The following is a 27,255-nucleotide window of genomic DNA, read 5'->3' on the forward strand; positions in this document are numbered from 1 at the left end:
CTTGGAAATGTTTAAGGGCTGGGGTGAATGGCTAAGACTGAGAGGCTCCCTCTGGAAATGAGTTTCCAGCAAGCATGCTGGAGTTGTGTTTGGAATGGGAAAAGGAAAGAAGCCTGTTGTGGCAGCAGCAGTTTCTCTTGCAATGAGCCCCATCTTAGGTGAGTTTCTTGCTGTCTTTCAGATTCAATGGCGCTCCCTATAGGAGTACCTGCCTCCTCCAGCCCACTAGTAGTGCGCTGGTAAATGCTACAGAGTGGGTGAGTATTTCTGACCTCTTTTTAGGAAAACAAGTGTTAGAGAAAAGAAAGCAAGAGGGTAGACATTTTGAAACCTAGGTCCTTATTTCTTTGGATTTTCATTTTTGATACTTATCTTAGGTATAAAACTTACTGAACAAATGATTCTTTAAAAGTCTCTTTAGTTTTTAAAGATAGTTTCTTTACATAATTTCCTTAAATATATTCTCCTTGAGGAAAGATTTTGATCTTGCAGATCCTTTTACTGGGGCTTCTTGGTATCTTGTATTTAGTCTTTGCCCCCCAAAACAAACAAAAAAACAGTTTAGTTATCCTTTGTGTAGTGATTTTTAGATCCTGAAAGTATTTGAAAATGCTAGTGCTTTGTGGGAAGTATTTTTATGAAAATAATCCTGTTCTTTCCTGACAGCCACCTTTTGTGGTGACGTTGGATGAAGTGGAGCTGATTCACTTTGAGCGAGTCCAGTTTCACCTGAAGAACTTTGACATGGTAATCGTCTACAAGGACTACAGCAAGAAAGTGACAATGATCAATGCCATTCCTGTTGCCTCTCTTGACCCCATCAAGGAATGGTTGAAGTAAGTAGACCTGCCAGCAATCTCCCACTTAGCCCATGAACATTGTACCATAGAATATGAGTGTGGTATGTCATACATAAAATCTGCTGGTGTACTTAGTGAAACTGCCTTTGGGTTGTTATCAGCCAGGACTCGAAAATTTGGGATCTGTTAGACATAGAGCCACTTTTTCCTGAATACCCAACAGTAGTTTATGGATGTAGGAGAAACAAAATCTAAGACCTTTTTTGATTCTACTTGATGGGTATATAAAAAGATCCATACACATGTGTAATAATTTATTTACAAAAAGTGGGGGATATTTCTTTCTAGTTCTCTCCTTTTTCTAAAAGATGAGAGAATATATTTTTATTTTAGCCTTTGACATTCATATACTGACACTTCAGCTAAAAGAATTCCTCATAGAAGTACCGGAACCCCGATAAAAAGGGAGACATCACTACATAGGTAAAGGGTGAGGCATGTGTAGCCATGAGTGTAGATTGCTCTGCCCTCCTTCCCCCTCCACTTACCTGTGAAGGGGAGGCACTATAAATATAAATCTCCTCTTAAGAAATGGGTTGAGAGAGCTTAGAAATAGGCTGTGAGAAAGATACAAGTTTATAGTTAATATGAGGATTTTCCTAAGAAACATATGCAGGTAAGTGATATGGTATCACAAATATTTAATAAGTTTGTGTGACTTTTTAAAATCAGCTTTATTGAGGTACAATTTACATGTAATAAAATTCTTCAATTTAAGTATATGATTTGATGTGTTTCAACAAACGTGTACAGTCTTGTATCTACCATCATAATCAGGATATAGAATATTTCCTTTGCTCACGGAAGTTCCTCATACCCCTTTATAATAGTCATTCCCCTCCCTTCAGCCGTCACTGGTTTCTGCCACTATGTATTTTGCTTCATCTAGAATTTCACATAAATGGAATTGTACAAGTATGTAATCTTTTGTATCTTTCATCCTTCACTTGGCATAATGCTCTTGAAATTGATTCAAGTTGTTCTGCACATCATTACTATATTCCTTTTTATTACTGAATAGTATTCCACTGTATGGAGAGTCCATACTTTATTTACCCATCTACCAGTTAATAGATGTTTGGGTTGTTTCCCGTTGGGGGTCTTATGAATAGCTGCTATAAGTGTTATGTACAGGTCTTTGTATAGACATATGTTTTCATTTCTCTTGGATAAATGACCTAAGAGTGGGATTGCTGTGTCATATGTTTTATGGTTAAGTGTATGTTTAACTTGATGAGAAGCTACCAAATCCGTTGCCAGAGTGGCTGGAAAACCTGCAGCATGTGAGAGTTATAGTCGCTCCACATCCTCACCAATACCTGGTGTTGTCAGTCTTTTCCGTATTAGCCATTGTGGTGGGTGGCTGTCTCATTGTGGTTTCAGCTTGCATTTCCAAGATTACTGATGATTTTTAGCATTTTATGCTTATGTGTACTTTTAATAAAGTATATTCATGTTTTTTGCCCATGTTAAAAATCACATTGCTTGTCTTATTACTGAGTTTTAAGAATTTTTTAGGCTGGATATAAGTCCCTCATCGAATAGAGAGGGTTTGCATATATTTTCTTCCAGTAGTTTCTATGCCTTCTCATTTTCTTAAGATGTCTTTTAAAGACCAAAAGTGTAAATTTTTCATGAAATATGTTTGATCAACTTTTTTCTCTTATAATTTCTGCTCTTTATGTCTTATCTAATAAATTTTGCCTAACCCAAAGTCATAAAAATTTTCTATTCTCTTCTAGAGTTCCATAGATTTAGGTCTTATATTTAGGTCTGTGATCCATTTTGAGTTATTTTTTTCTTTACTGTGGTGTAAGAATCAAGATTCATACTTTGCATATATGTAGCCAGTTATTCTAGTTATCATTTGTTGGAAAGGTTATCCCTTACCCATTGATTTACCTTGGCATCTTTGTTTGGAAAAAAAAAAAGAATATGTAGGAGAGGGTCTAATTCTGTATTGTATTCTGTTCCATTGGTTTATGTGTCCTTACACTGATACTGTACTGTCGTGAATATTGTAGCTTTATAGTAAATCCTGAAATCAGGTAGTGTAAGTCTTCCCACCTAGCTCCTTTTCAAAGTTGGCTATTATTATTTTGGCTATTCTACATAAATTCTAGAATCAACTTGTATCTTTCAACCAACTGGTTTATTTTGTCTAAGTTTATCAATTCTAGTATTTGTGCAATCATATATCCCCTTTCATTCCTAATATTGATAATTTCCTCTTTTTGTTAGTCTGGTTAGAGGTTTATCAATTTTTTTTTTGATTTTTTTTTTTTTCCCCCATCATTATGAAATGTCTTTTCTTATTTCTGGTAACATTCCTCGTTTTGAAATCTATGCAGTGTGATATTACTATAGACTTCTAGCTTTATTTTGGTTAGAGTTTGTATGGTGTGTCTTTTTTTCTGTCCTTATACTTTTAACTTACATTACTTTATACTTAAAGTGATTTACTTGGAGACACCATATATTTGGGTCTTACTTTTTTTAATCCATTCTGAGAATGTCTACCTTTTAATGGGATGGCTAAAAACAGGCCATTTACATTTAATATAATTATTAGCATGGCTGGGTTTAAATCTGCCATCTTTTTTTTTTTTTAAAGAAGGTCAATTTATCTACCTACCTACCTACCTGCTTTGGGTCTTAGTTGCTGCACTCCGGATCTTCATTGCAGCATCTTCGTTGCGGCATGCGGGACTTTTGTTGCAGCATGTGGGCTTCTCTTTAGTTGTGGTGCACGGGCTCAGTAGTTGTGGCATGCAGCCTCAGTAGTTGCAGTGCACTGGCTTAGTTGCTCCACAGCATGTGGGATCTTAGTTCCCTGACCAGGGATCGAACCTGCATCCCCTGCATTGGAAGGTGGATTCTTAACCACTGGACCACCAGTAAATGTACCATCTTGCTATTTGTTTTCCCATCTGTTCTTGTTGCTTTTCTTCTCTTTTTATGCCTTCTTTTAGATTAATTTTATGATTTTTTTTAAAGATTTTTTTGATGTGGACCAATTTTAAAGTCTTTATTGAACTTGTTACAGTATTGCTTCTGTTTTATGTTTTGGTTTTTTGGCTGCACGGCATGTGGGGTCTTAGCTCCCTGACCAGGGATGGAACCCGTACCTCCTGCATTGGAAGGTGAAGTCTTAACCACTGGATCGCCAGGAGTTGTCCCTAGATTAATTTTATGATTCTTTATGATTATCTTCCTAGTTCGCTGATTAGCTCTACAAATCTTTGTTTTACTTTTATAATGATCACTGTAAGGTTTACATATACATCTTTAACTTATCACAGTCTGCATTCAGATAATATACCATGTCTGTTAGAAGGTTGTTATGCTTCCATTTCTCTACTTCTATCCTTTCTGCTATTATTAATCATCCATTTTACTTCTAATATACTGTGAATTCCACAATTTATTGTTATTATTTTAGCTTCTAAACAGCTATCCTTTAATTTACAAAATGAGTAGGGGAAAGTCTTTTATATTTACTCACATATTTACCATTCCTGATGCTGTTCATTCCATTGTGTAGTTCCACAGGGATTTTTTAGTCCTGTGCTGCTTTTTATGCAATGTTTGAAAAGTGTTGTTACATATTTTGTTTGGTTTTCTGGTTGTTTAAGGTGCAAACGTAAATCTAGTCCTTGGCACTCCCATCATGGCTAGAAGCAGAAGTTTCAGTGTTTATGATTGTGCCCATAATGGCTTGATGCTAGTCTTTCAGACAGGTTTTATGCTGAAGGTTTCTTGTTGTGGTCCTTACTATTTTTGTTTTTTGGTTTTCTTTTCTCTTCTTTCCCACCCACTTTGATTCTGTGCTCCTCAGTAGACGTGAATAAATGTCATTAGAGCATTTCTTAACACAAGGCACTTTAAATACTAAAAAAAGGTGCTCTCTCGTGAGGGCTAGTGCTCTGGGAGACCAAACATCAGATGTTTGGGTACGTTGTGGTGGCACAGCGCAAAGAATACCTGCTCCCAAGTATGCAAAGGGTATCTGCTCTTTAGAGATGCTAATGACCAGGATGACACGGGATGTTCTCACAAAGTATAGAGGATTGATTTTGACTTTATAATGTTATTTTTCCCAGTTCTTGTGACCTGAAGTACACAGAAGGAGTACAGTCCCTCAACTGGACTAAAATTATGAAGACCATTGTTGATGACCCTGAGGGCTTCTTTGAACAAGGTGGCTGGTCTTTTCTGGAACCTGAGGGTGAGGTGCGTGAGTGTGGGGTTTCTCTTCTGGTACATAGTGTTGCCCATTATCATTTGGGCGGTTAGGAGAATGCCATATAAGTAGTACGTAAGGGACCAGATCAAACGGGAGAAGCTCTGAATACAACTTGGTATTGTTGTTTGTCCAAGTTAGTTTTACAGGTAAATGATAAATTAATTGGGCATTGGTAGCCACTGCAAAAACTGTTCCTTCAAAGAATTTCTTAGTATTGGGAGAAAATTCTTCAGGTAATCTTGCAAAAATTGTTTTCTAAAAAATTGCCCTCCTACCTCTGTATAGTGCATTATTACCAAGAGTATGTCTGTGGTTAATTTTCCTGGGTAAAGAAGGATGAAGTGACTCTAAGAAATATGAATGAGATATTTAGGGTATCTAGTGATTGTACCTTATATTAATTTTAATTAAGTCTTTGTATCTCTTGGTCACTCAGGGGTTTGGGTGTTTTTGTTTCATTTTTTCATGTAAGATAGAAATAATGCTGGTGTGCTAAGTGGGTTGAATTAATTCATTAAGTTAATAAATTAAGTGTTTAAAAAAAAAAAAGGAAAACACCCAGTGTACAGTATTATGCTCTCTCTAATTCACCAGGGGAGTGATGCTGAGGAAGGGGATTCTGAGTCTGAAATCGAAGATGAGACTTTTAATCCTTCAGAGGATGACTATGAAGAAGAGGAGGAGGACAGTGATGAAGATTATTCATCAGAAGCTGAAGAATCAGGTTAGTCTTCGTAGGAAAAAGTGTTCATGACTTCTTAACCTAATGTCGTTTCTGGAGGCTTTAGAAGGGAAGAATTTTATCATTCCATTTTCCATTCCTGTCTAATAAATAATGTTTAATCAATGTTATTGCAGATTATTCCAAGGAATCATTGGGCAGTGAAGAAGAGAGTGGAAAGGATTGGGATGAACTGGAGGAAGAAGCCCGAAAAGGTAGATTTGTTGTTGTTGTTTTATTTTTTTGAGGCACAGGTTTCAATATTTTTTGCCGAATAAGAGTAACGTAAGAACAATATAAAACTGATGTGGAGCCACAGCTACAACTTCATTGACCAGAGACGAAAATGAGGTCTGGAGTGTGTCCGTGCTCTCCAGGTGGCACAACTCCGCCGACTTGGATGGTTTTTTCATCTGCTCAACCCCCCCGGTGGGCCCTTAGCCATGATAGTCTTGTAAGGCTCCAAAATTAGGCTGTTTGGTCTCCAAATCTAAGTCCTATAATAGTCTAGCTTTCTGGGCCTCTTCCAGGTTAGGAATGTTTTTGTAGTACTAGTTTTAATTACTCTGAAACCAAATGCCAAATGTAAAGGAAAGTTGAAAAGGAAAGTACTGTACTGTATCCCAAGCATTGTGATAAGTCCTTTGCATAGATTACCTTTAATCCTAAAACAGTTTTCCATTTTATAAGTAAACCAAGGCTCAGAAAGGTTAAGTACTTGCCCAAGATTACACAACTAGTAAGCAGCTGAGTAAAGATTAAAACTGACTCCAAAGTACCTTCTCTGTATTATTTCATGCTGTGTCCAACAGTGTTAGATACCTAAAGCTAACGTCTAGCTAACTAGTGCCACGTTCTTCTGTTTAGCCGACCGTGAAAGTCGCTATGAGGAGGAAGAGGAACAGAGTCGCAGTATGAGCCGGAAGAGGAAGGCATCTGTGCACAGTTCAGGCCGAGGCTCTAACCGAGGTTCCAGACACAGCTCTGCGCCTCCCAAGAAAAAGAGGAAGTAACTTCGGAACTTTGGCCCTCAGCTCCATTCTTCCTTCAGCCAATCCCTGAAAATTTTACATGACATAGAAACTGTATTTTTCCTTTTTTTCTTTTGAAGTTTTGCCATTTGTGTTTATGGGTTTAGGGGGCCATTTGTGCGGACCAATCTACTTGGGGAATTCCAGGCCCACCAGGACACGTGCCAATGGCCCCATCCAGATGGCAAGGGAGGAGGTGTTCTTGAAGAAGGGCAGAGGCTTCCGCTGTTAATAAATACCGTTTCGTTCCTCTCTCTTCCTGTCACCTTCTGCCAGGACATCGTTGGCTTCTGACATCTTATTCTTTGATGTCTCAAAGCCGTATTTCCAAGACATTGGTACAAGGTCCCCCTTAACTACCTGTACCATGGTTCTTGACCAGCAGATTCAATCCTCCATCCTACCCTACTGCCATGATCTTCCTCACATCTCTTTAAGTTCCATCTTTGCAGTACTCAAGAAAAGGTTCTTGGAATTTGCTAATGGTGTAAACCATACAACTTGAGCTAGTGAGTCTGATCAGGCTGGTACCTCCATCTGAGTTCTCCTGCTTTCTTGCCTCATGCAGATTCTGAGGTATTTCTGCTGCCTTGGAAGACATAAGAAGCAGTGATACTCCCTGGCTTGGTTTCATCTTCTTTACAAATTCACACATGGTACAATGGTAGAAGCAGAATTACCACTGTTTTTTTTTTTTTCTGATATATGAGGAAAAATGGCTGTGTCTCGTGTACTGCTTCTAGTGAAAATCTAGAAGGAGGCTCGAAGGAGTCAACATTTAGATCTGGAAGGGGTAAGTCGTGCCTTGGGCCTAGAATACCCTGACGAGAAAAGAGAAGAGGAAGAGAGGCCACATCTACAACACAGCCTCTCGTCACTGCTGCTCCTTGTTTTTACTTGTCTCGCATTGTCCTGTATTTATCACAATTTCTGTTGAACAGCTTTTTAAGTATTTGGGGAGTTTATCTTGCCATCCTCTCCCTCCTGGTTCTCTCTGCACCCACCTGTCCCACTGCAGTTCCTTCTGTGTTCTGTGACTTTAAGAGAAGAGGGGGGGAGGGGTCTCGGATTTTGTTTGTTTGTTTGTTATTTTCTCCTTAGCAGTAGGACTTGATATTTTCAATTTTGGAAGAACTAAGAGATAATAAACTGTGGGTTTTTTTTGTTGTTGTTGTTGTTTTGTTTTTGTAAATTCACCTTCTGTGACAGTTCTTTTGCAGTTCCTGAAAGCAAGCCTGCTTCTCGCCTGGAAAAGTACCAAGCCATTAGAGAATAATTTCCTTAATCCAGCTAATATCTCAGAAAGAAACTTTCATCATTCTAAGCTTTCATCATTAGCTTGAGACATCATAGTAAACCAAATTCATGGTAGAACAAGTTGCTTTATAAGAGACTTTTTACTATGGTTCCCTCAGGGTTTAGAATGGAATAGCACTTGCCCATCACAGAAACACATCTTCAGTCATCTCCTTGTAAATAGCATGGAGGGCGGCAGCAGCTTGAAGGGACACCTTCAGCCTTCCTATGGGGGTAGCCTGATCTTCAGGGCTAACAACTGTTGGGAAAGGAAAAAGAAACATGTCAGACAGCAGTGTCATTCATTGAAAAACAAACACTTAAATACCTGGTATTTTCCACATTAAGTGCTGGGGATACTAAATAAAGTTATACCTCATATTTTAGTGGGACTCAGTCTGCTGGAAGACGATGGAAAACACACAGTCATTACAGTATAGTATGGTAGGTGTTGTGATGAAAACTCTAGGTGCTTTGGGAACACATAGAAGTGGCACCAATCCAGAATGCAGAATCGGAAAAGGCTTTCTGGAGACAATCCATTAGTCTTCAAAAAGTAAAAGATATTCTAAGCACGTACAGCATGTGCCAAGATAGGAGGACAAGTTTGGAAAACTGTAAGAAATGGCAGAAATGAAGCTGTACTGATAAGCAGGAGCCAGAGCACAAGCCATTTGTCTTGTAAGGAATGTGGTTTTAACTGAAGGGGTTAGAAATTACAGTTTTTTAATTGGGTTCTAGAAAAGTGGGTCCATTCTTTGGGGAATATATTCCAGAGGGGCACAAGTAGATCAGGGAAGGTAGTCATGAGGCTGTTGAGTGAGTAATTCAGGAGAGAAAAAAAGGGTTCTGAAGTTTAACAGAGGAGGTGGGGACAGATTCAGAACACTTAAGAGGTAAAATTAATAGGATTTTATGATTGAAATGTTGGGAGTGAAGAGATTAGAATCAAGCATGACCATTCTGGGTGGGTAAGAGGAAACAAGGTACACAGTTTTCAGAACACACGTCAGTAAGGGCGGCGAGAAAGTCTGATGTTTAAATTTGAATGAAATCAAAACAATGTGTCTTTTCAAAATTTCCATGTCTCAAACACTGGAGATTCATAATAGATTCTAGTTGTCAGGAGGTATGTGGGCTAAGGTACACAACTGATTACATTCATACTTGATCTAGAAATAAATATAGCTGTAGGGATTTCAATCCAGATTGTCTCATCAACTTTGTAGTGGTAATTATGTATTAAAGGTAAAACAAAATGTATTCACTATTAGGATGATTTCCTTAGACATAAGTGGAACTGAGGAGCACAGAAACGTATCACTCACTGTCTAGCTCTTGCTCTTGGATGTCTCTTCCCGATTCCAGGATCTGCCACAGTTCCAGATATGCGTAGCCTACTTCTTGACATTCTTTCTTTTCCTCATCCATAGGGTCACTTACCACTATAAACTTTAAACTAAAGGGGGAAAAAAAATCCATTTAACTCAGTACTGCTGATACCGTTAGGCTTAAAAAATAATAATTTAAAAAAAAAGATAAAAGTAACCATAAATTATACATTGTATTTCCTGAATCCCTTTCTTCCATTTTACAAGACTACAACAGCAAAAGACTGAGAAATCGTTTTAATTTAAAGTAACAGGTCTGGAAGGAACTAAGGCTTGAGGTATCAAGTAGTTGATCAAGTTGTCTCAACTGTTGAGATATAATTCCTTTTAAGATGGTTTACAGTTTTGCTGAAAGATTTGAAATGGGCAGTGGAGGTGTTGAACAAAAACCAAGATTATGGAAGTTAGAAGAGGTTTTACACTTCTAAATAAAAGTGTTATGCCAAGCCTGAGCAGAGTAAAGGAAACGGAAGGAATACAGAGTTGCAAAATGAATATGAAAGGTGTATTCCTTAGAGTTGTAAGTCTTGGAAGATGATACTGTAAAGAACACAGCACAGTTCCTCCTAAGCAGTGAGCAGTTAACAGCAATTACAGGATCCACCTCATACCAGAATCCACCGATGCTCAAGTCCCTTATATAAAATGGTGTAGGATTTGCATCTAGAATATACTTTAAATCACCTCTAGATTACTTATAATACCTAATACAGTGTAAATGCTATGTAAATAGTTGTAAATACAATGTAAATGTTACATAAATAGTTGCCGGTACATGGCAAAGTTAAATTTTGCTTTTTGGAACTTCCTAGAATTGTTTTTTCAAATATTTTTCATCCACCATTAGTTGAATCCACGGATGCGGGGGGAACCTGCAGATAACAGAAGGCTGACTATTATTACCATGACTTAGTCTAGCAAAGAATGATATTGAATTCCAGAAACTGATACCTATTAAATTTTTTGAGGTAAAGTTTACATAACATAAACTTACTATTTTAACCATTGTAAGGTGTACAATTCAGTGTTTCTTAGTATAATCACAATGTTGTGCCACCATCACCACTATCTAATTTCAGATCACGTTCATCACCACAAAAAGAAATCTATACCCATTAAGCAGTCACTCCCCCACTCTTCTCTCCCTCAGTCCTGGTGACCACTAATCTACTTTCTGTCTCTCTGGATTTGCCTATTCTGGACATTTCATATTCCTATTAATTTTTTAAAAGCTAACATTGGTGGCTAATAGAAAGTGCTAAGGGAGCAAGAATAGCACCAAAAATTGAATCGTTTTAAGTCACAGCTAAACGCGATTAAGCTGAAAAGAAGAAATCCTGAAAGTGATGCATTCACAGTCATTAAGCAATATTCGTTTGTGATTATGTTTCTGTATCCGTAGTGAGAACTTCAACAAAGCAAAGGGATAATACTGACTCCTCCACCCATTTTCCCAGGAAATGTATGGTAACTCACATCACCGCATCACGTGCACAATAGCAAGTGCTTTAGGTAAACTATGTTATTTCAGTATCATCCTCACCGGAGCCTTCAAATTAAATAATACGTCAAACATCACAGAGCTAGTAAGTGGAAGAGTCAGGATTCAGAACCAAGTCTGTGTGATTACAAAGGCAATGTTCTATCTGCTATATCATACAGGCAAAAAGAAAATCAAAGGTAAAATCAATTGAAATCAAATTGAGCAGAAGATCACAAAAAGAAAAGAAAAAGATTACCACTGTAAAGGAATAAAGGAAGAGAGAGTTGTAGGAATGCTGAGAGGAGAAAAGAAAAAGCTAAATTTAACATTAACGCAAAAGAGAAACGACCAAATCTCTTTCCATTTCCAAAAGTTACCAGTAAGCTTATATCTGTTTAAGTCCACCGTGATACTGAAGTCAGATTCACGGTTTATTTCAACTGGCTCCTTTTTCAGTCCTTCTTAGGACTAACTGGAGACAAAGTAAATGCAAATTAAATAAATTTATTGGGCTGTTAGAAAAGTAATGGATTAGAACACCAGTCCCATACTACTTCTTACCCACACACACGAAAAGGAGGTAGGGTTGCCAGATTTTGCCAAAAACAAAAGAAAACCCAGATGTCCACTTAAATTTGATTTTCAAAATTCAGCTAAATGAGAAATTTTTTAGTCTCTCTCTCTCTCTCTCTCTCTCTCTATATATATATATATATATCTCCCATGCATTTCATCTGGAACCTCTAAAAGGAGGGCTTCTCAGATTATATGAATAATGACAATTGGCTTTCCTAAAACTTAGGGCAGACCCAGAATTTACTTCAAAGTATTTCTGTAGAGAAATCATTTTTAAGTCAAAAATAAAATTGCTATTATAAAGGCATAATATTCGGTAAGCTAGCAATGGTATGGTACTATGTTTGAGAGAAATGAATCAAATTATCCTAGAGTGTCAAGGCGTTTTGTCCTTTCCGTAGGGGGCACTAAGTATTCAAGTAAATTGCTGCCTCAAAAAAAAAAAAAAAAAAGTGCTTATCAGGGGCTGGCATGGGTGAGAAATGAACTAATCCTGTGAGATGATATAATTTACCAGGTAGTTAGTCACAAACATAAATTAGACTCAAGTAGATGGGAAATTCATTAGGAGTATATTAATATGAAAGAAGTTATTAAAATATTCTATATCACCACAAAGCCAAACTCAAACTCCTAAATTCCTGTGTGACGTCTCCGTCTCCTGTCTTTCAAAGTGGGAAGCAGATGCTTACTGTCCTCGCTCAGGATCTTGTCCAGTCAGCATGGCGAACAGAAACTGCCTTCGGTCTTTTTGCTCCACTGGGTCCAGGTCTATCACTGTATTAAGGGTTAAGTGGGGAAAAAAGCAAAGAATCATATACTGTTGCTATTTGGGCACTAAAACTTTCATAAATGGTATGTGTAAAACATTGATATAAAGCAGACATTGGCAAAATTGGGCCCATGAGCCAGCTACCTGTTTTCATAAAGTTTTGTTGAACACAGCCATCTGTTTACATACTATCTGTGGTGGCTTTCCAACTACAATGATAGAGTTGAAGAGTCGTGACAGAGACTGGCCCACAAAGCCTAAAATGTTTACTATGTGGCCCTTTAAGAAAATGCTTCAACCACTGATATAAAGGAAGCCTTACACTCTGTGTTGGAAGCTGTCCTGCCAAATGCCAGGATAAACATGCTCCCACCACTGCCCAACTGGAAGAATTCTAGGAGACTGATTTTTTTTTTTTTTTTAAGGCCGCCTAGAGATTTGGATTTTGAGGTAGGTTCAACTCAAGGTCTCAACATCCATTCCCCTCTTCCTCTTCATTTCTACATGGGACTGTTGCAGACAAATAAATTAGCCTATGTTTTCCAGCCTCTATTTTAGCTAGGTTTGGCCACATGATTGAGTTCTGCCCACCGTGGTGTGTGAAACTGGGAGGTAGCCTTCCTTTCTGCAGCTGCTATTAAGGACCGTGAGGCATCTGAAAGGATGGAAGACAGGCACGAGGGGGACAGGAAGGCAAGATGGGAGTTTGGATCCCTGATCCTGATCACGTGGCCTCAACCCTGGACTGCCCACCCTTGAGCTCACTTTACACAAGTGAGGGAAAAACTTCTATCTCCTATGATGTAAAGAAAGAATATACTTTTTTAAAGGGTTGGCGGGGGGGTGAGTTGGGGGTGGGGAATAGAGAACAAGAAACAGCTTTTAGAAATTTAAAATAAATACCTAGTCAATGACTGGAAGATAAAATTAAGAAAATCACCCCCTCCAAAAAAAAAAAAGGAAGAAAAAAACAGAGGTAGAATTATAGGAGAAAAGTGATAAAATTAGAGGATCAGTTTGGAAGATCCAAAATTCTACTAAGAAAATGAGAAAATGTAGGGGGAAAAAGTTATCAAAGAAATGCAATAAAATTTCCCAGAACTAAAAGCCATGAGCTTCCAGATTTAAAGAGCCCACTGAATGGCCGGAACAATTAAAGAAAATATATGCACATTATTCTGAAATTTAAGAACACTAAAAACGAAGAAAAAATGTTAAAGTCCTCTGGGGAGGTAGAGGGTAGTCTTCATACAAGCGTTAGACTCCAGGCCTGGACCCAAAGACCATGGACCAACTGCTTTGACATTCTGAATGAAAAATGTTTTCAACATACATTTTTATACTTGGTCTAATTATCAATCAAATATATGGGCAGAATTTTCATGCATGACTATCTCAAAATATTTACTTCCAGTGTATTCTTTCTTTAAAAGCTACTAGAAAATATGATCCATTAAAATATAATAAATCAGAGGGTGACACATGACCCAGGAGATAAAACATCCAGTATAAAATAGAATTAAATTAAACTCTACAAATGGCAGCAGTGGGATAATAGCTGAACAGTGTGCTAAAGAGGAACAAGAAGATAAAGAGAGCTCTTCAGGAAAAAAAAAAAGATAAATTATTTGACAGGTTTGATTATTTGAAAATTTAAAAGGCTTCTGGAGGATGTAGAAAGAATCCCAACAGGTATAATGAAAACAAAGCAAATGAAAAATTGAGACAAACAAAATATAAACAAGAAAGAGACTATAATCATGGTGTAAAACTTGGCCCTGCAAGACTGTTTACACATCCATAATAATAGAAACAATTACGATTAATTAAAAATTAAGTTTAAATTATGATCCAACTATATGGGAGCACGGGTGTGATACAAGAGAGATGTTTTATTTGCCAAGATAGGAAGTCAACAGATAATGTCTGAATCAGGAAATGAATTAGTGAATCAGGAAATTGCAATAGAATCATTTCTCAGAAACATGGGGTTAAATAACAGAAGAAATAGCAGAAAAAGTGAAAAGTGGTGTGGTGGACTGAGGGGGGTGGTCAGGGAGGGGTGAGAGGGAGTGATCTGCAGAGAAAGAGTGGAGCAAAGGACTATATTTTAATCAAAAATCTTTTTAAGCCTATTTGATATTTTAAAACCATATGCATATATTACTTTGATAAATAAAAGAAAATAAAACAGTAGGGTCCACTCCAACAGAAGTCCAGAGTAGTTTGGACCCCTCAGACTAAATGACTGTCAGCCTCCTCTCCTGGCTGTTCACCAGGGATGCCTCACCCTTGCTAAAGTGGAAGTGGATCTCTTCTCCTGCTCTTGGTTTCCTCAGGGACACTGGAGTCTCCGTCTCTGACAAGGGTAGATCGTAGAACTTGTATTCCACGTACACCTGTTTTACATTCTCATCACACATCACTTCAGCCTCTGGGTGGAATGCCAGGGAGATGATTTCAATGCACATCTTCTCTGAACCCTGACAAGGAAAATATTCATTTCCTATAGGTTAGAGATGCCAGTGTTTATACTCCATCTAATTAACATATTACTCTCTAGGGATCAATCACAGGGCATATTCCACCTAACATATTACTCCTCGAGAATCAGTTTATAGGTACCTTAAACTGGCACCAAGAGACCACCTGACTGAACTGCCACCACTAACCATGGGTAATTTGTAAAGAGAATCCAGTTCCTCTATCTCCCAGTCCAGTGAATCAATTCTCCAGATCAGCCTTTCTCAGCCATTGCCACATACAGAAAGAATCAAGAAACTTTCTGAACAGATCGTTTCCTTAAACTTTCTCCATGAAAACCAATCCATCTTTTTCCTGCAGTTAGGTCCTAAGAGACCTGTCAACTGAGCAGTTGTTTTAGCCACTAAAGCCAAGAGCTGCCCAGTGCTCCCTGTATCCCAACCAACCCCCCACCAAGTACATGACACGGAGCAGGCCATTAGACCACCCTGCCCTCTCACGGCAACTCCAGTTCTTTGAGCTCTGCTTCAGAGTTGCTGCTACAGCCGCCATCCCCTCCTTTAACGTCCCTGTGTCCGCTTTCACATTAGGGATACCAGGAGGAGGGCTGACATCATGATAGTTTCAAGAAATAAACTGAGGTCAACATTAAGTCCCCCACCTTGTACAGTGTAGCAGCAAGTCAGTGTCGTGACACTAGCAAGGAGTCAGTCCAGGGTGGCCCTATAACCACAGTTCTCCCTTTCATCTGTGAGTGCCCTCAGGGCTGCTTCTCTCCTCCAGGTCGCCAGGCCAATGTCCTCACTTCTCCAAATCTGCCCCCCACCACCCATCTTTTCTTCCCTTAGGAAGCAAGCAGAGCTCCTGTGCCCTCTCCTAGGAAGTTCAGTGGGCAATATTTCTCAACAAATCTGCATCAAAATAATCTGGGTGCTTCTTAAAAATAAAGACACTTGGGCTTCCCTGGTGGTGCAGTGGTTGAGAGTCCGCCTGCCGATGCAGGGGACACGGATTCGTGCCCCGGTCCAGGAAGATCCCACATGCTGCGGAGCAGCTGGGCCCGTGAGCCATGGCCGCTGAGCCTGCGCGTCCAGAACCTGTGCTCCGCAACGGGAGAGGCCACAACAGTGAGAGGCCCGTGTACCGCGAAAAAGAAAAACACACAAACAAACAAAAAACCGTAAAAAAAAAAGAGTGGCAGGTTGGATTAAAAACAAAACAAAAAACCAAGAACCTACAATATGCTGCTTAGAAGAAATGCACATCAGGATGAAAGACACACACAGACTGAAAGTGAGAGGATGGAAAAAAGATTGCATGCAAATGGAAACAAGACAGTGGGGGTAGTGATACTCATATCACACAAAACAAACTTTAAAATAAAGTCCAGGACTTCCCTCGTGGCTCAGTGGTTAAGAATCTGCCTGCCAATGCAGGGGACACAGGTTCAAGCCCTGGTCCAGGAAGATCCCATGTGCTACGGAGCAGTTAAGCCTGTGCACCACAACTACTGAGCCTACTCTCTACAGCCCGCAAGCCACAACTACCGAGTTCGTGTGCTGCAACTACTGAAGCCCGTGCACCTAGAGCCCATGCTCCGCAACAAGAGAAGCCACCGCCATGAGAAGCCCACGCACCGCAACGAAGAGGAGCCCCCGCTTGCTGCAACTAGAGAAAGCCCGTGCACAGCAGCAAAGACCCAATGCAGCCATAAATTAATTAATTAATTAATTTAAAAAAGAAAGTCCATAAAGAAAGACATAGAAGGACATTATATAATAATAAAGGTATCAATACAAGAAGAGGATATGACACTTATTAACATTTATGTGCCCAATATAAGGGCACCTAAATATATAAAACAAATACTAACAGACATAAAGGGAGACACAGACAGGAATACAATAATAGTAGGAGAATTTAACACCCCACTGGTATCAAGAGACAGATCATCCTGACAGAAAATCAATAAGGCAACAGAGGTCCTAAGTGACACATTAGACCAGTTGGACTTAATTGATAATGTACAGGACACTACAGCCAAAAAAGTTAGAATACACATTCTTTTCAAGCATGCACGGAACATTATCTAGGATAGACCACATATTAGGTCACAAAACAAGCCTCAACAAATTTAAGAGGATAAAAATTATTTCAAGCATATTTTCTGACCAAAAGGGTATGAAACTAGAAATCAACCACAGAATGAAAAACGGGAAAAGAATGAACACAAGGAGACTAAACAACATGCTACTAAAAATCCAGTGGGTCAAAAATGAAATCAAAGAAGAAATCAGAAAATACCTCAAGACAAACAACAACCTTACACAAGCACAACCTTACAAAAATCTATGGGATGAAGCCAGAGCGGTTCTAAGAGGAAAGTTCATAGTAATACAGGCCTTCCACAATAAACAAGAAAAATCTCAAATAAACAACCTAATGTACCACCTAAATGAATGAGAAAAAGAAGAAGAAACACAACCTAAAGTCAGCAAAAGGAAGGAAATAATAAAGATCAGAGAGGAAATAAAATACAGACAAAAAATAAAATAAAAAAACCCAGAGCTGGTTTCTTGAAAAGATAATCAAAACTGACAAACCTATGGCCAGGCTCACCAAGAAGAAAGGAACCAAATAAACAGAATAAGAAATGAGAGTGGAGACATAACAACTAATAGCACAGAAATACAAAATATTCTAAGAGACTACTATAAACAGTTGTATGCCAACATACTGGACAACCTAGAAGAAATGGACAAGTTTCTAGAAACATACAGCCTGATAATATATGTATACATATAGCTGATTCATTTTGTTGTACAGCAGAAACTAAAACAACATTATAAAGCAATTATACTCCAATAAAGATATAAAAATAAATAAAAAATAAAAACAAAAAAACACATAAAAATCAACACTTTTATTTCATGCTGGAGCCATCAATGAAGCAAACCTAGGGGCAGAATAAAGATCCTGGTCATAGCAACCTACTGGTTTGTGGTAGTCACCTCTAAGATGGTCCCCAATGATCCTCACCTCCTACATACCCTCCTACATTGAATAAGACTGACCTCGCTACAAACAGGATACTGTGGAAAGGAAGGAGTGTGACTGCTAAAGCTGGGTTGGCAAAGACGTTGTGACTTCTGCCTTGCTTGCTCTTGGAGCCTTCACTCTGACTGAAGCCAGCTGCTGTGTCCTGAGGACACTCAAGTAGCCCATGGAGAGGGAGGCTCAAAAGGTGATGAACTGAGGCCTCCTACCAACAACTAGCACCATGTGAGGGCACCATCTTGGAAGTGGATCCTCCAGCCCCTGTCAAGCCTCTAGATGACTGCAGCTCCAACTGACAGCTTGACTGCAACCTCCCAGGACACCCTGAGCCAGAACCACACAGCAAAGCCACTCCCAGTTTCCCGACATTAAGAAACTGTGTGAAAATAAATGTTTGCTGTTGTTGTAAAAAGAGAACAAGGGCTTCCCTCGTGGCGCAGTGGTTGAGAGTCCACCTGCCGATGCAGGGGACACGGGTTCGTGCCCCGGTCCAGGAAGATCCCACATGCCGCGGAGCGGCTGGGCCCGTGGGCCATGGCCACTGAGCCTGCGCCTTCGGAGCCTGTGCTCCACAACGGGAGAGGCCACAGCAGTGAAAGGCCCGCGTACTGCAAAAAAAAAAAAAAAAAAAAGAGAACAAAAACAAACAAAAAAACTGAGTCAAGAACAAACAGATGATTTGAACAGACCAATCACTACAGTGAAATAGAATCTGTAATTAAAAAAAAAAAAACTCCCTGCAAACAGAAGTCCAGGACTGGATGGCTTCCCTGCAGAATTCTACCAAACATAAAAAGCAGAACTTACACCTATCCTTCTCAAACTATTCTAAATAATTGAAGAGGAGGGAACACCCCCAAATTCATCCTATGAAGCCACCATCACCCTGATACCCAAACCAGACAAAGACACTACAAAAAAGAAAATCACAGGCTAATATCTTTGATGAATATAGATGCAAAAATCATCAACAAAATATTAGCAAACCAAATCCAACAATACATATAAAGGATCACACACCATGATTAAGTTGGATTCATTCCAGGGTAGCAAGGATGGTTCAACATACTCAAATCAGTCAATGTGATACACTACATTAACCAAAAAAAAAAAAAAGACAAAAATACATGATTATCGCAACAGATGCAGAGAAAGCATTTGATAAAATTCAATATTCGTTCATGACAAAAACTATCACTAAAGTGGGTATAGGGGGAGCATATCTTAGCATGATAAAGCCAATTATGACAAACGCACAGCCAACATACTATTCAATGGTGAAAAGCTGAAAGCCTTCCTGCTAAATTCAGGAAAAAGACAAGGATGTCTACTCTCCCCACTTCTATTCAACAAAGTATCAGAAGTCCTAGCCACAGCAATCAGGCAAGAAAAAGAAATAAAAAGTATCCAAATTAGAAGGGAAGAGGTAAAAGTCTCACTATTTGCAGATGACATAATACTCTATATAGAGAATCCTGAAGTCTCCACATAAAAACTTTAGAAATAATAAATGAATTCAGTAGGGTAGCAGGATACAAGATTAATATACAGAAATCTGTAGCATTTCTTTACACTAACAATGAGATATTAGAAAGAGAAAGTAAAAAAAAATCCCATTTAAGATAGTGTCAAAAAATAAAATATCTAGGAATAAACTTAGCCACTGTGGAAAACAGTATGGAGGTTCCTCAAAAAACTAAAAATAGAACTACCATATGACCCAGGAATTTCACTCCTGGGTATATATCTGAAAAAACCAAAAGCTTTAATTTGAAAAGATATATGCACCCCAATGTTCATCATAGCAGCATTATTTACAGTTGCCAAGATATGGAAGCAATGTAAGTGCTGATCAACAGATGAATGGATAAAAAAGATGTGGTGTATACACACACACACACACACAATGGAATACTACTCAGCCATAAAAAAGAATGAAAAATTTTCATCTGCAACAACATGGATGGAATTGGAGAGTATTATGCTTAGTGAAATAAGTCAAAGACAAATATTGTATGATAGCACTTATATGTTAAATATTAAAAAAAAGTGGGGCAGCAATCAAGATGGTGGAGTAGTAGGATGTGAAGCTCACCACCTCCCACAAATATATTAAAAATACATCTACATGTATTAATAATTCTCACAATATGTCTACCGAATGCTGGCAGAAGACCTCAGACTTTTGAAAGGGCAAGAAAATCTCCATGTAACCAGGTAGGACAAAAGAAAAAAGAAAAAAGAAAAAAAGGAAGTGAGAAAGGAATCGGGATGGGACCTCCCTCCCAGGAGGGAGCTGTGAAAAAGGAAAGGTTCCCGCACCCTGGGAAATCCCCTCACCAGCGGGGAGATCAGCTGGGACAGAGCTTCAGAGCCTCAGAGGAGAACGCAGCAACCAGTTTTCAGCAGCCAGAATGGAGAGAGACCTGCACAGTCAGTGCCACCGCCCTGCACTCCCCAGCCTGAGATGTGCATCTGCTGGTGCGGATTGGGGCTGGGTGCTGAAGCTCAGGCTTCGGATATCAGACTCAGAGAGAGGACTGGGGTTGGCTGTGTGAAAACAGCCTGAAGGGGCTGGAGTCTGGTGTGACTGCAACTGAGGGTGTTCGTGGAGCAAGCCCAGGCCACCTTAGAGGACAGGTGCCATTGTTTGGGGGGTGCACGAGGGGAGGGGTGGGACCCACCATTGCAGGCTTTTTCCCTGCATGTGCTCTCAGGCGGTAGGACACCACCTACACGAGCTCCAGGAGTGGTCACGAGCAGCTCCTGCACCCATCACGTGCTCCGGGGATGCACATAAGCCACCACCGCCACCAAGAATCCTAGGACTGAGCGCTGCCACATCTGCACACCCCCTATCAAGGGGATAATGGCCTGCACATGCTGAGGGAAGAGGCAACAGATACCCATATTGAAACAGCCCTTGCACCCAAAATATTAAATCCACACAGCTACACAGGGACGCTTCCACATAAGAATAGCCCTCCAAGACCACAGTAGATAATTGTTTCTCCTAAACTCATAGAGCAAGAGAAATATAAGTAAAATGAAGAAGCAGAGGAACCACCTCCAGTTTAAAGACCAAGAAAATTCCCTTGAAAGAACAAACAATGAAACAGACCTCTTTGATCTAATAGACACTGGTTTCAAAAAGGGGTACTGAAGGAATTAAGAAAGGCTACTGACAGAAATGCAGAGTACTATAAGAAGGAACTAGAAACTATAAAGAGGAACCAAGAAAAATCAGAAAACTCATTGACTGAGATGTAAGCTGAGTTAAAGGCAATAAATAGCAGAATGGATAATGCAGAAGAACGAATAAGTGACTTGGAAGATAGAATAATGGAAAGCACTCAATCAGGACAGCAGACAGAAAGCCAAATGAAAAAAATGAAAGCAATATAAAAGACCTATGGGATAATATAAAGCATGCCAACCTACACATGATAGGAATTCCAGAAGGGGAAGAAAGAGAAAAGCGGATCGAAAATGTATTTGAAGAAATTACGGCTGAAAACTTCCCAAACCTAAACAAGGAAACAGATATCCAGGTACAGGAAGCATGGAGGGTCCCAAACAAGATAAACCTAAACAGACCTACACCAAGACTTTTGTTTTTCCTGCGTTGGGTCTTCGTTGCTGTGCACGGGCCTTTTCTAGCTGCAGTGAGTGGGGGCTACTCTTTGTTGCAGTGCAGAGGCTTCTCATTGTGGTGGCTTCCCTTGTTGCAGAGCACGGGCTCTAGGCACGTGGGCTTCAGTAGTTGCGGCGGGCTTCAGTAGTTGTGGTGTGCAGGCTCAGTAGTTGTGGCTCACAGGCTTAGTTGTTCTGCGGCATGTGGGATCTTCCCAGACCAGGGACCGAATCCATGTCCCCTGCATTGGCAGGCAGATTCTTAACCACTGCACCACCAGGGAAGTCCCATGACATATTATAATAAAAATGGCAAAAGATAAAGAGGATTCTAAAGGCAGCAAGAGAAAAACAAACAGTTAATTACAAGAGAACCCCCATAAGACTATCAGTTGATTTCTCTATAGAATGCTGCAGGCCAGAAGGGAGGGGCAAGATACATTCAAAGTTCTGAAGGGGAAAAATCTGTAACCTAGGATACTCTATCCAGCAAGATTATCATTCAGAATAGGAGAGATAAAGAATTTCTCAGACAAACAGAAACTAAAAGAATACAGCAATACTATATCTATTCTAAAGGAAATATTGAAAGGTCTTCCCTAAATAGAAAAGAAGAATCTAAAGGAAAGAGAAAATAACAATTGGAAAGTAAATCACTTAAATAAGCCAGTACACAGATATTAAAAAAATGAAAAAATTTATGTGAAAGTGATGATAACCACAGTGAACAGCAAAAGTATGAACATGAAAATGTAAAAGAGGACATGAAAATCATAAAATATGGGGAGTAAAATGAGAAAATGTAGATTTTTTTTTTCAGTTCCTAGAATGTGTTTGAGCCTATATGACTACTGGTCTAAGGCAAGTAGAAATAGGATGGGGTTAACATACCTGAAAAACAGGGTAACCACAGATCAAAAACATACAATAGATCCACAAAAACCAAAAAGAAGAGAACATAAGTATAATAGAAAAGAAAACCATCAAACCACAAAAGGAAAAACAAAAAGAAAGGTACAAAGAAGAAGTATAAAATCAACAGGAAAATAAGGTTTAAATGGCAATAAATACATATCTATCAATAGTTACCTTAGGGACTTCCCTGGTGGCACAGTGGTTAATAATCTGCCTGCCAATGCAGGGAACATGGGTTTGAGCCCTGGTCCAGGAAGATCCCACATGCTGCAGAGCAACTAAGCCTGTGCGCCACAACTACTGAGCCTACGCTCTAGAGCCTGCAAGCCACTACTGAAGCCTGCATGCCTAGAGCCCATGCTCCACAAGAAGAGAAGTCACCGCAATGAGAAGCCCATGCACCGCAACGAAGAGTAGCCCCACTCGCTGCAACTAGAGAAACCCCGCATGCAGCAATGAAGACCCAACGCAGCCAAAAATAAATGAAAATAAATAAATAAATTTATTTTAAAAAATTACCTTAAATGTCAATGGATTAAAAGCTTCAATCAAAAGACACAGTGGCACACTGGATAAAAGAAAACAAGAGCCTACAATATGCTGCCTACAAGATACCCATTTTAGGGCAAAGGACACACATAGATTGAAAGTAAAGGGATGGAAAAAGATGTCTCATACAAATGGAAATAAAAATAAAGTGGGGTCGCAATACTCAGACAAAATAGACTTCAAAACAAAGGCCATAAAGAAAGATAAAGGACATTGTATAATGATAAAAGGATCAATACAAAAAGAGGACTTTACACTCATCAATATATATGCACATAATATAAGAGAAACCAAATACATAAATACTAAGAGACATGAAGGGAGAAATTGACAGGAATACAATAATAGTAGGAGACTTTAACACCCCACTCACATCAATGGACAGATCTTCTAGACAGAAAATCAATAAGGCACAGAAATTCTAAATAATACAATAGAATAAACTTAATTGATATTTTCAGGACATTACATACAAAAAACCCCAGAATATATTCTTTTTTTCTTTTTTAAATTATTTATTTTATTTATTTTGGGCTGTGTTGCTGCACGGAGGCTTTCTCCAGTTGCGGCAAGCGGGGGTTACTCTTCTCTACGGTGCGTGGGCTTCTCATTGCAGTGGCCTCTCTTCCTGTGGAGCACGGGCTCTAGGTGCATGGACTTCAGTAGTTGTGGCTTGCAGGCTCCAGAGCACAAGCTCAGTAGCTGTGGCACACAGGCTCAGTTGCTCCGTGGCATGTGGGATCTTCCCAGGCCAGGGCTCGAACCCGTGTCCCCTGCATTGGCAGGGAGATTCCTAACCACTGTGCCACCAGGGAAGCCCCAGAATACTCATTCTTTTCAAGTACACATGGAACATGCCCTAGGTTTGACCACATACTAGGGTACAAAAAAAGCCTCAATAAATCTGAGAGTTTAGAAATTATCTCAAGCATCTCTTCAGACCACGATGGCGTGAAACTAGAAATCAACCACAGAAAAAGAAATGAGAAAAAGATGATCACAGGGAGATTAAGCAACATACTACTAAAATAACCAATGGGTCAATGATGAAACCAAAGAGGAAATTAAAAAATACCTTGAGACAAATGACAATGAAAACACAACCATACAAAATTTATGGGATACAGCAAAAGCAGTTCTTAGAGGGAAGTTCATAGTGATACAGGCCTTCCTCAAAAAATAAGAAAAATCTCAAATAACCAACCTAACCTACCAGCTAAAAGAATTAGAAAAAAGAAGAACAAATAAAACCTAAAGTCAGCAGAAGAATGGAAGTAATAAAGATTGGAGAGGAAATAAATAAAACAGAGATTAAAAAACAGAAAAAAATCAATAAAACCAAGAGGTGGTTCTTTGAAAGGGTAAACAAGATTGACAAACCTCTGGCCAGGCTCATCAAGAAGAAGAGAGAGAGAACCCAAATAAACAAAATAAGAAATAAAAAAGGAGACGTAACAACTGATACTGCAGAAATACAAAAAATCATAAGGGAATACTATGAACAATTATATGCCAACAAATTTAACAACCTAGAAGAAATGGATAAGTTTTTAGAAATATACAGCCCACCAAAACTGAATCAAGAAGAAACAGATAATTTGAACAGACTGATCATTAGAAGTGAAATAGATTCTGTAATTTAAAAACTCCCTGCAAACAAAAGTCTAGGACCAGATGGGTTCACAGGCGAATTCTACCAAACATGCAAAGAAGAATTTATACTGATCCTTCTCAAACTCTTCCAAAAAATTGAAGAGGAGGGAAAGAATCCCAAAGACATTCTATGAAGCCACCATCACCCTGATACCAAAACTAGACAAAGACACCACCAAAAAAGAAAATAACAGGCCAATATCTTTGATAAATATAGATGCAAAAATTCTCAACAAAATATTAGCAAACCAAATCCAATAACTCATAAAAGATCATACACCATGACCAAGTGGGATTCATCCCAAGTTCACAAGGATGGTTCAACATATGCAAATCAATCAGTTTGACATACTACATTAAAAGAAGAAAAGAAAAAAACCAAATGATCAATAGATACAGAACAAGCATTTGACAAAATTCAACATTCATTCATGATAAAAACTCTTACCAAAGTGGGTATACAGGGAACATATCTCAACATAATAAAAGCTATTTATGACAAACACACAGCCAGTATAATACTCAATGGTGAAAAGCTGAAAGCCTTTCTACTAAAATATGGAAAAAGACAAGGATACCCACTCTCACCTCTTATATTCACCATAGTATTGGATGTCCTAGCTACAGCAATCAGACAAGAAAAAGAAATAAAAGTTATCCAAATTGGAAGGAAAGAGGTAAAATTGTCATTATATGCAGATGACATAATATTATATATAGAAAACCCTAAACACTCCACACAAAAACTACTAGAACTGAAAAACAAATTCAGCAGGATAGCACGATACAAGATTAACATTTGGAAACCAGTTGCATTTCCTTACACTAACAATGAAATATCAGAAAGAGAATGTAAAAAAGCAATACCTTTTAAAATAGCACCTGCAAAAATAAAATACTTAGGAATAAACCTTACTGAGGAGGTGAAAGACTTATACACTGAGAACTATAAAACATTAATAAAGGAAATTGAAGATGATTCAAAGAAAGGGAAAGATATCACATGCTTTTGGATTAAAATAATTAATATTGTTAAAATAGCCATACTATCCAAAGCAATCTACAGATTTAATGCATTCCCTATCAAATTACCCATGACATTTTTCACAGAACTAGAATTATCCTAAAATTTATATGGAAACATAAAAGACTCAGGTTTGCCAAAGCAATCCTGAAGAAAAAGAACAAAGCAGAAGGCATAAACCTCCCAGACTTCAGACAATACTACAAAGCTACAGTAATCAAAACAGCATGGTACTGGCACAAAAACAGGCATATGGATCAGTGGAACAGAATAGAGAGCCCAGAAATAAACTCATACACCTACAGTCAATTAATCTTCAACAAAGGCAGCAAGAATATACAACAGGAAAAAGTTTCTTCAGCAAGTGGTGTTGGGAAAGTTGGATAGCTGCATGTAAATCAATGAAGTTAGAACACACCCTCTCGCCATGCACAAAAATAAACTCAAAATGGCTGAAAGAGTTAAAATAATACATGACATCATAAAACTCCTAGAAGAGATCATGGGCAAAACATTTCTGACATAAATCGTACCAATGTTTTCTTAGGTCAGTCTCCCAAGGCAATAGAAATAAAAACAAAAATAAACAAATGGGGCCTAATCAAACTTACAAGCCTGTGCCCAGCAAAAGAAACCATAAACAAAGCAAAAACACAATCTACAGAATGGGAGAAAATATCTGCAAACAATATGACCAACAAGGGCTTAATTTCCAAAATATACAAACAGCTCATACAACTCAACAACAACAACAACAAAAACAACCCAATCGAAAAATGGGCAGAAGACCTAAATAGACATTTCTCCAAAGAAGAAATACAAATGGCCAATAGGCACCTGAAAAGATGGTCAACACCTCTAATTATTAGAGAAATGCAAATCAAAATTACAATGAGATACTACCTCACACGGGTCAGAATGGCCATCATTAAAAAGTCTACAAATAACAAATGCTGGAGAGGATGTGGAGAAAAGGGAACCCTTCTACACTGTTGGTGGGAATGTAAGTTCGAACAGCCACTATGGAAAACAGTATGGAGGTTCCTCAGAAAACTAAAAATAGAATTACCATATGATCCAACAGTCCTATTCCTGGGCATATATCCAGACAAAACTCTAATTCAAAAATATACATGCACCCTTATGTTCATAGCAGCACTATTCACAATAGCCAAGACATGGAAGCAACCTAAACGTCCATCAACAGATGAATGGATAAAGAAGATGTGGTACATATATACAATGGAATACTACTCAGTCATTAAAAAGAATGAAATAATGCCATTTGCAGCAACATAGATGCAGCTAGAGATTATCATACTAAGTGAAGTAAGTCAGAAAGAGAAAGACAAATACCATATGATATCATTTATATGTAGAATCTAAAATATGCCACAAATGAACCTATCTATGAAACAGAAACAGATTCACAGATATAGAGAACAGACTTGTGGTTGCCAAGGGGGAGAGGGTTGTGGGAGGCCTGGAGTGGGAGGTTGGGGTTAGCAGATGTAAGCTATTATATATAGAATGGATAAACAACAAAGTCCTACTGTATAGCACA

At 38.7% G+C, this 27,255-nt stretch overlaps 2 protein-coding genes across 2 annotated transcripts in view; one reads left to right on the plus strand and one right to left on the minus strand.

Moving 5' to 3' along the window:
* SUPT16H (SPT16 homolog, facilitates chromatin remodeling subunit) overlaps positions 1 to 8,021 on the plus strand; it is a 33,627-nt gene extending 25,606 nt beyond the window's left edge. Inside the window, exons 21-26 of the mRNA XM_060004889.1 lie at positions 182 to 257; positions 667 to 836; positions 4,964 to 5,093; positions 5,701 to 5,830; positions 5,965 to 6,042; positions 6,695 to 8,021. Coding sequence (XP_059860872.1) covers positions 182 to 257; positions 667 to 836; positions 4,964 to 5,093; positions 5,701 to 5,830; positions 5,965 to 6,042; positions 6,695 to 6,840 — 730 coding nt within the window. The 3' untranslated portion in view covers positions 6,841 to 8,021. The remainder of the gene's footprint in view (positions 1 to 181; positions 258 to 666; positions 837 to 4,963; positions 5,094 to 5,700; positions 5,831 to 5,964; positions 6,043 to 6,694) is intronic.
* Positions 8,022 to 8,283: 262 nt separating this feature from the next.
* Positions 8,284 to 27,255, minus strand: part of LOC132419618 (X-linked retinitis pigmentosa GTPase regulator-interacting protein 1-like) — a 47,101-nt gene continuing 28,129 nt past the window's right edge. The window contains exons 12-15 of the mRNA XM_060003513.1: positions 14,667 to 14,859; positions 12,297 to 12,381; positions 9,483 to 9,613; positions 8,284 to 8,413 (exon numbers count right to left, since the gene is read on the minus strand). Of these exons, the coding sequence (XP_059859496.1) occupies positions 8,301 to 8,413; positions 9,483 to 9,613; positions 12,297 to 12,381; positions 14,667 to 14,859 (522 nt within the window). The 3' untranslated portion in view covers positions 8,284 to 8,300. The remainder of the gene's footprint in view (positions 8,414 to 9,482; positions 9,614 to 12,296; positions 12,382 to 14,666; positions 14,860 to 27,255) is intronic.

This window comes from Delphinus delphis, chromosome 2 (genome assembly GCF_949987515.2).
Source record: "Delphinus delphis chromosome 2, mDelDel1.2, whole genome shotgun sequence".
Lineage (NCBI taxonomy): Eukaryota > Metazoa > Chordata > Mammalia > Artiodactyla > Delphinidae > Delphinus > Delphinus delphis.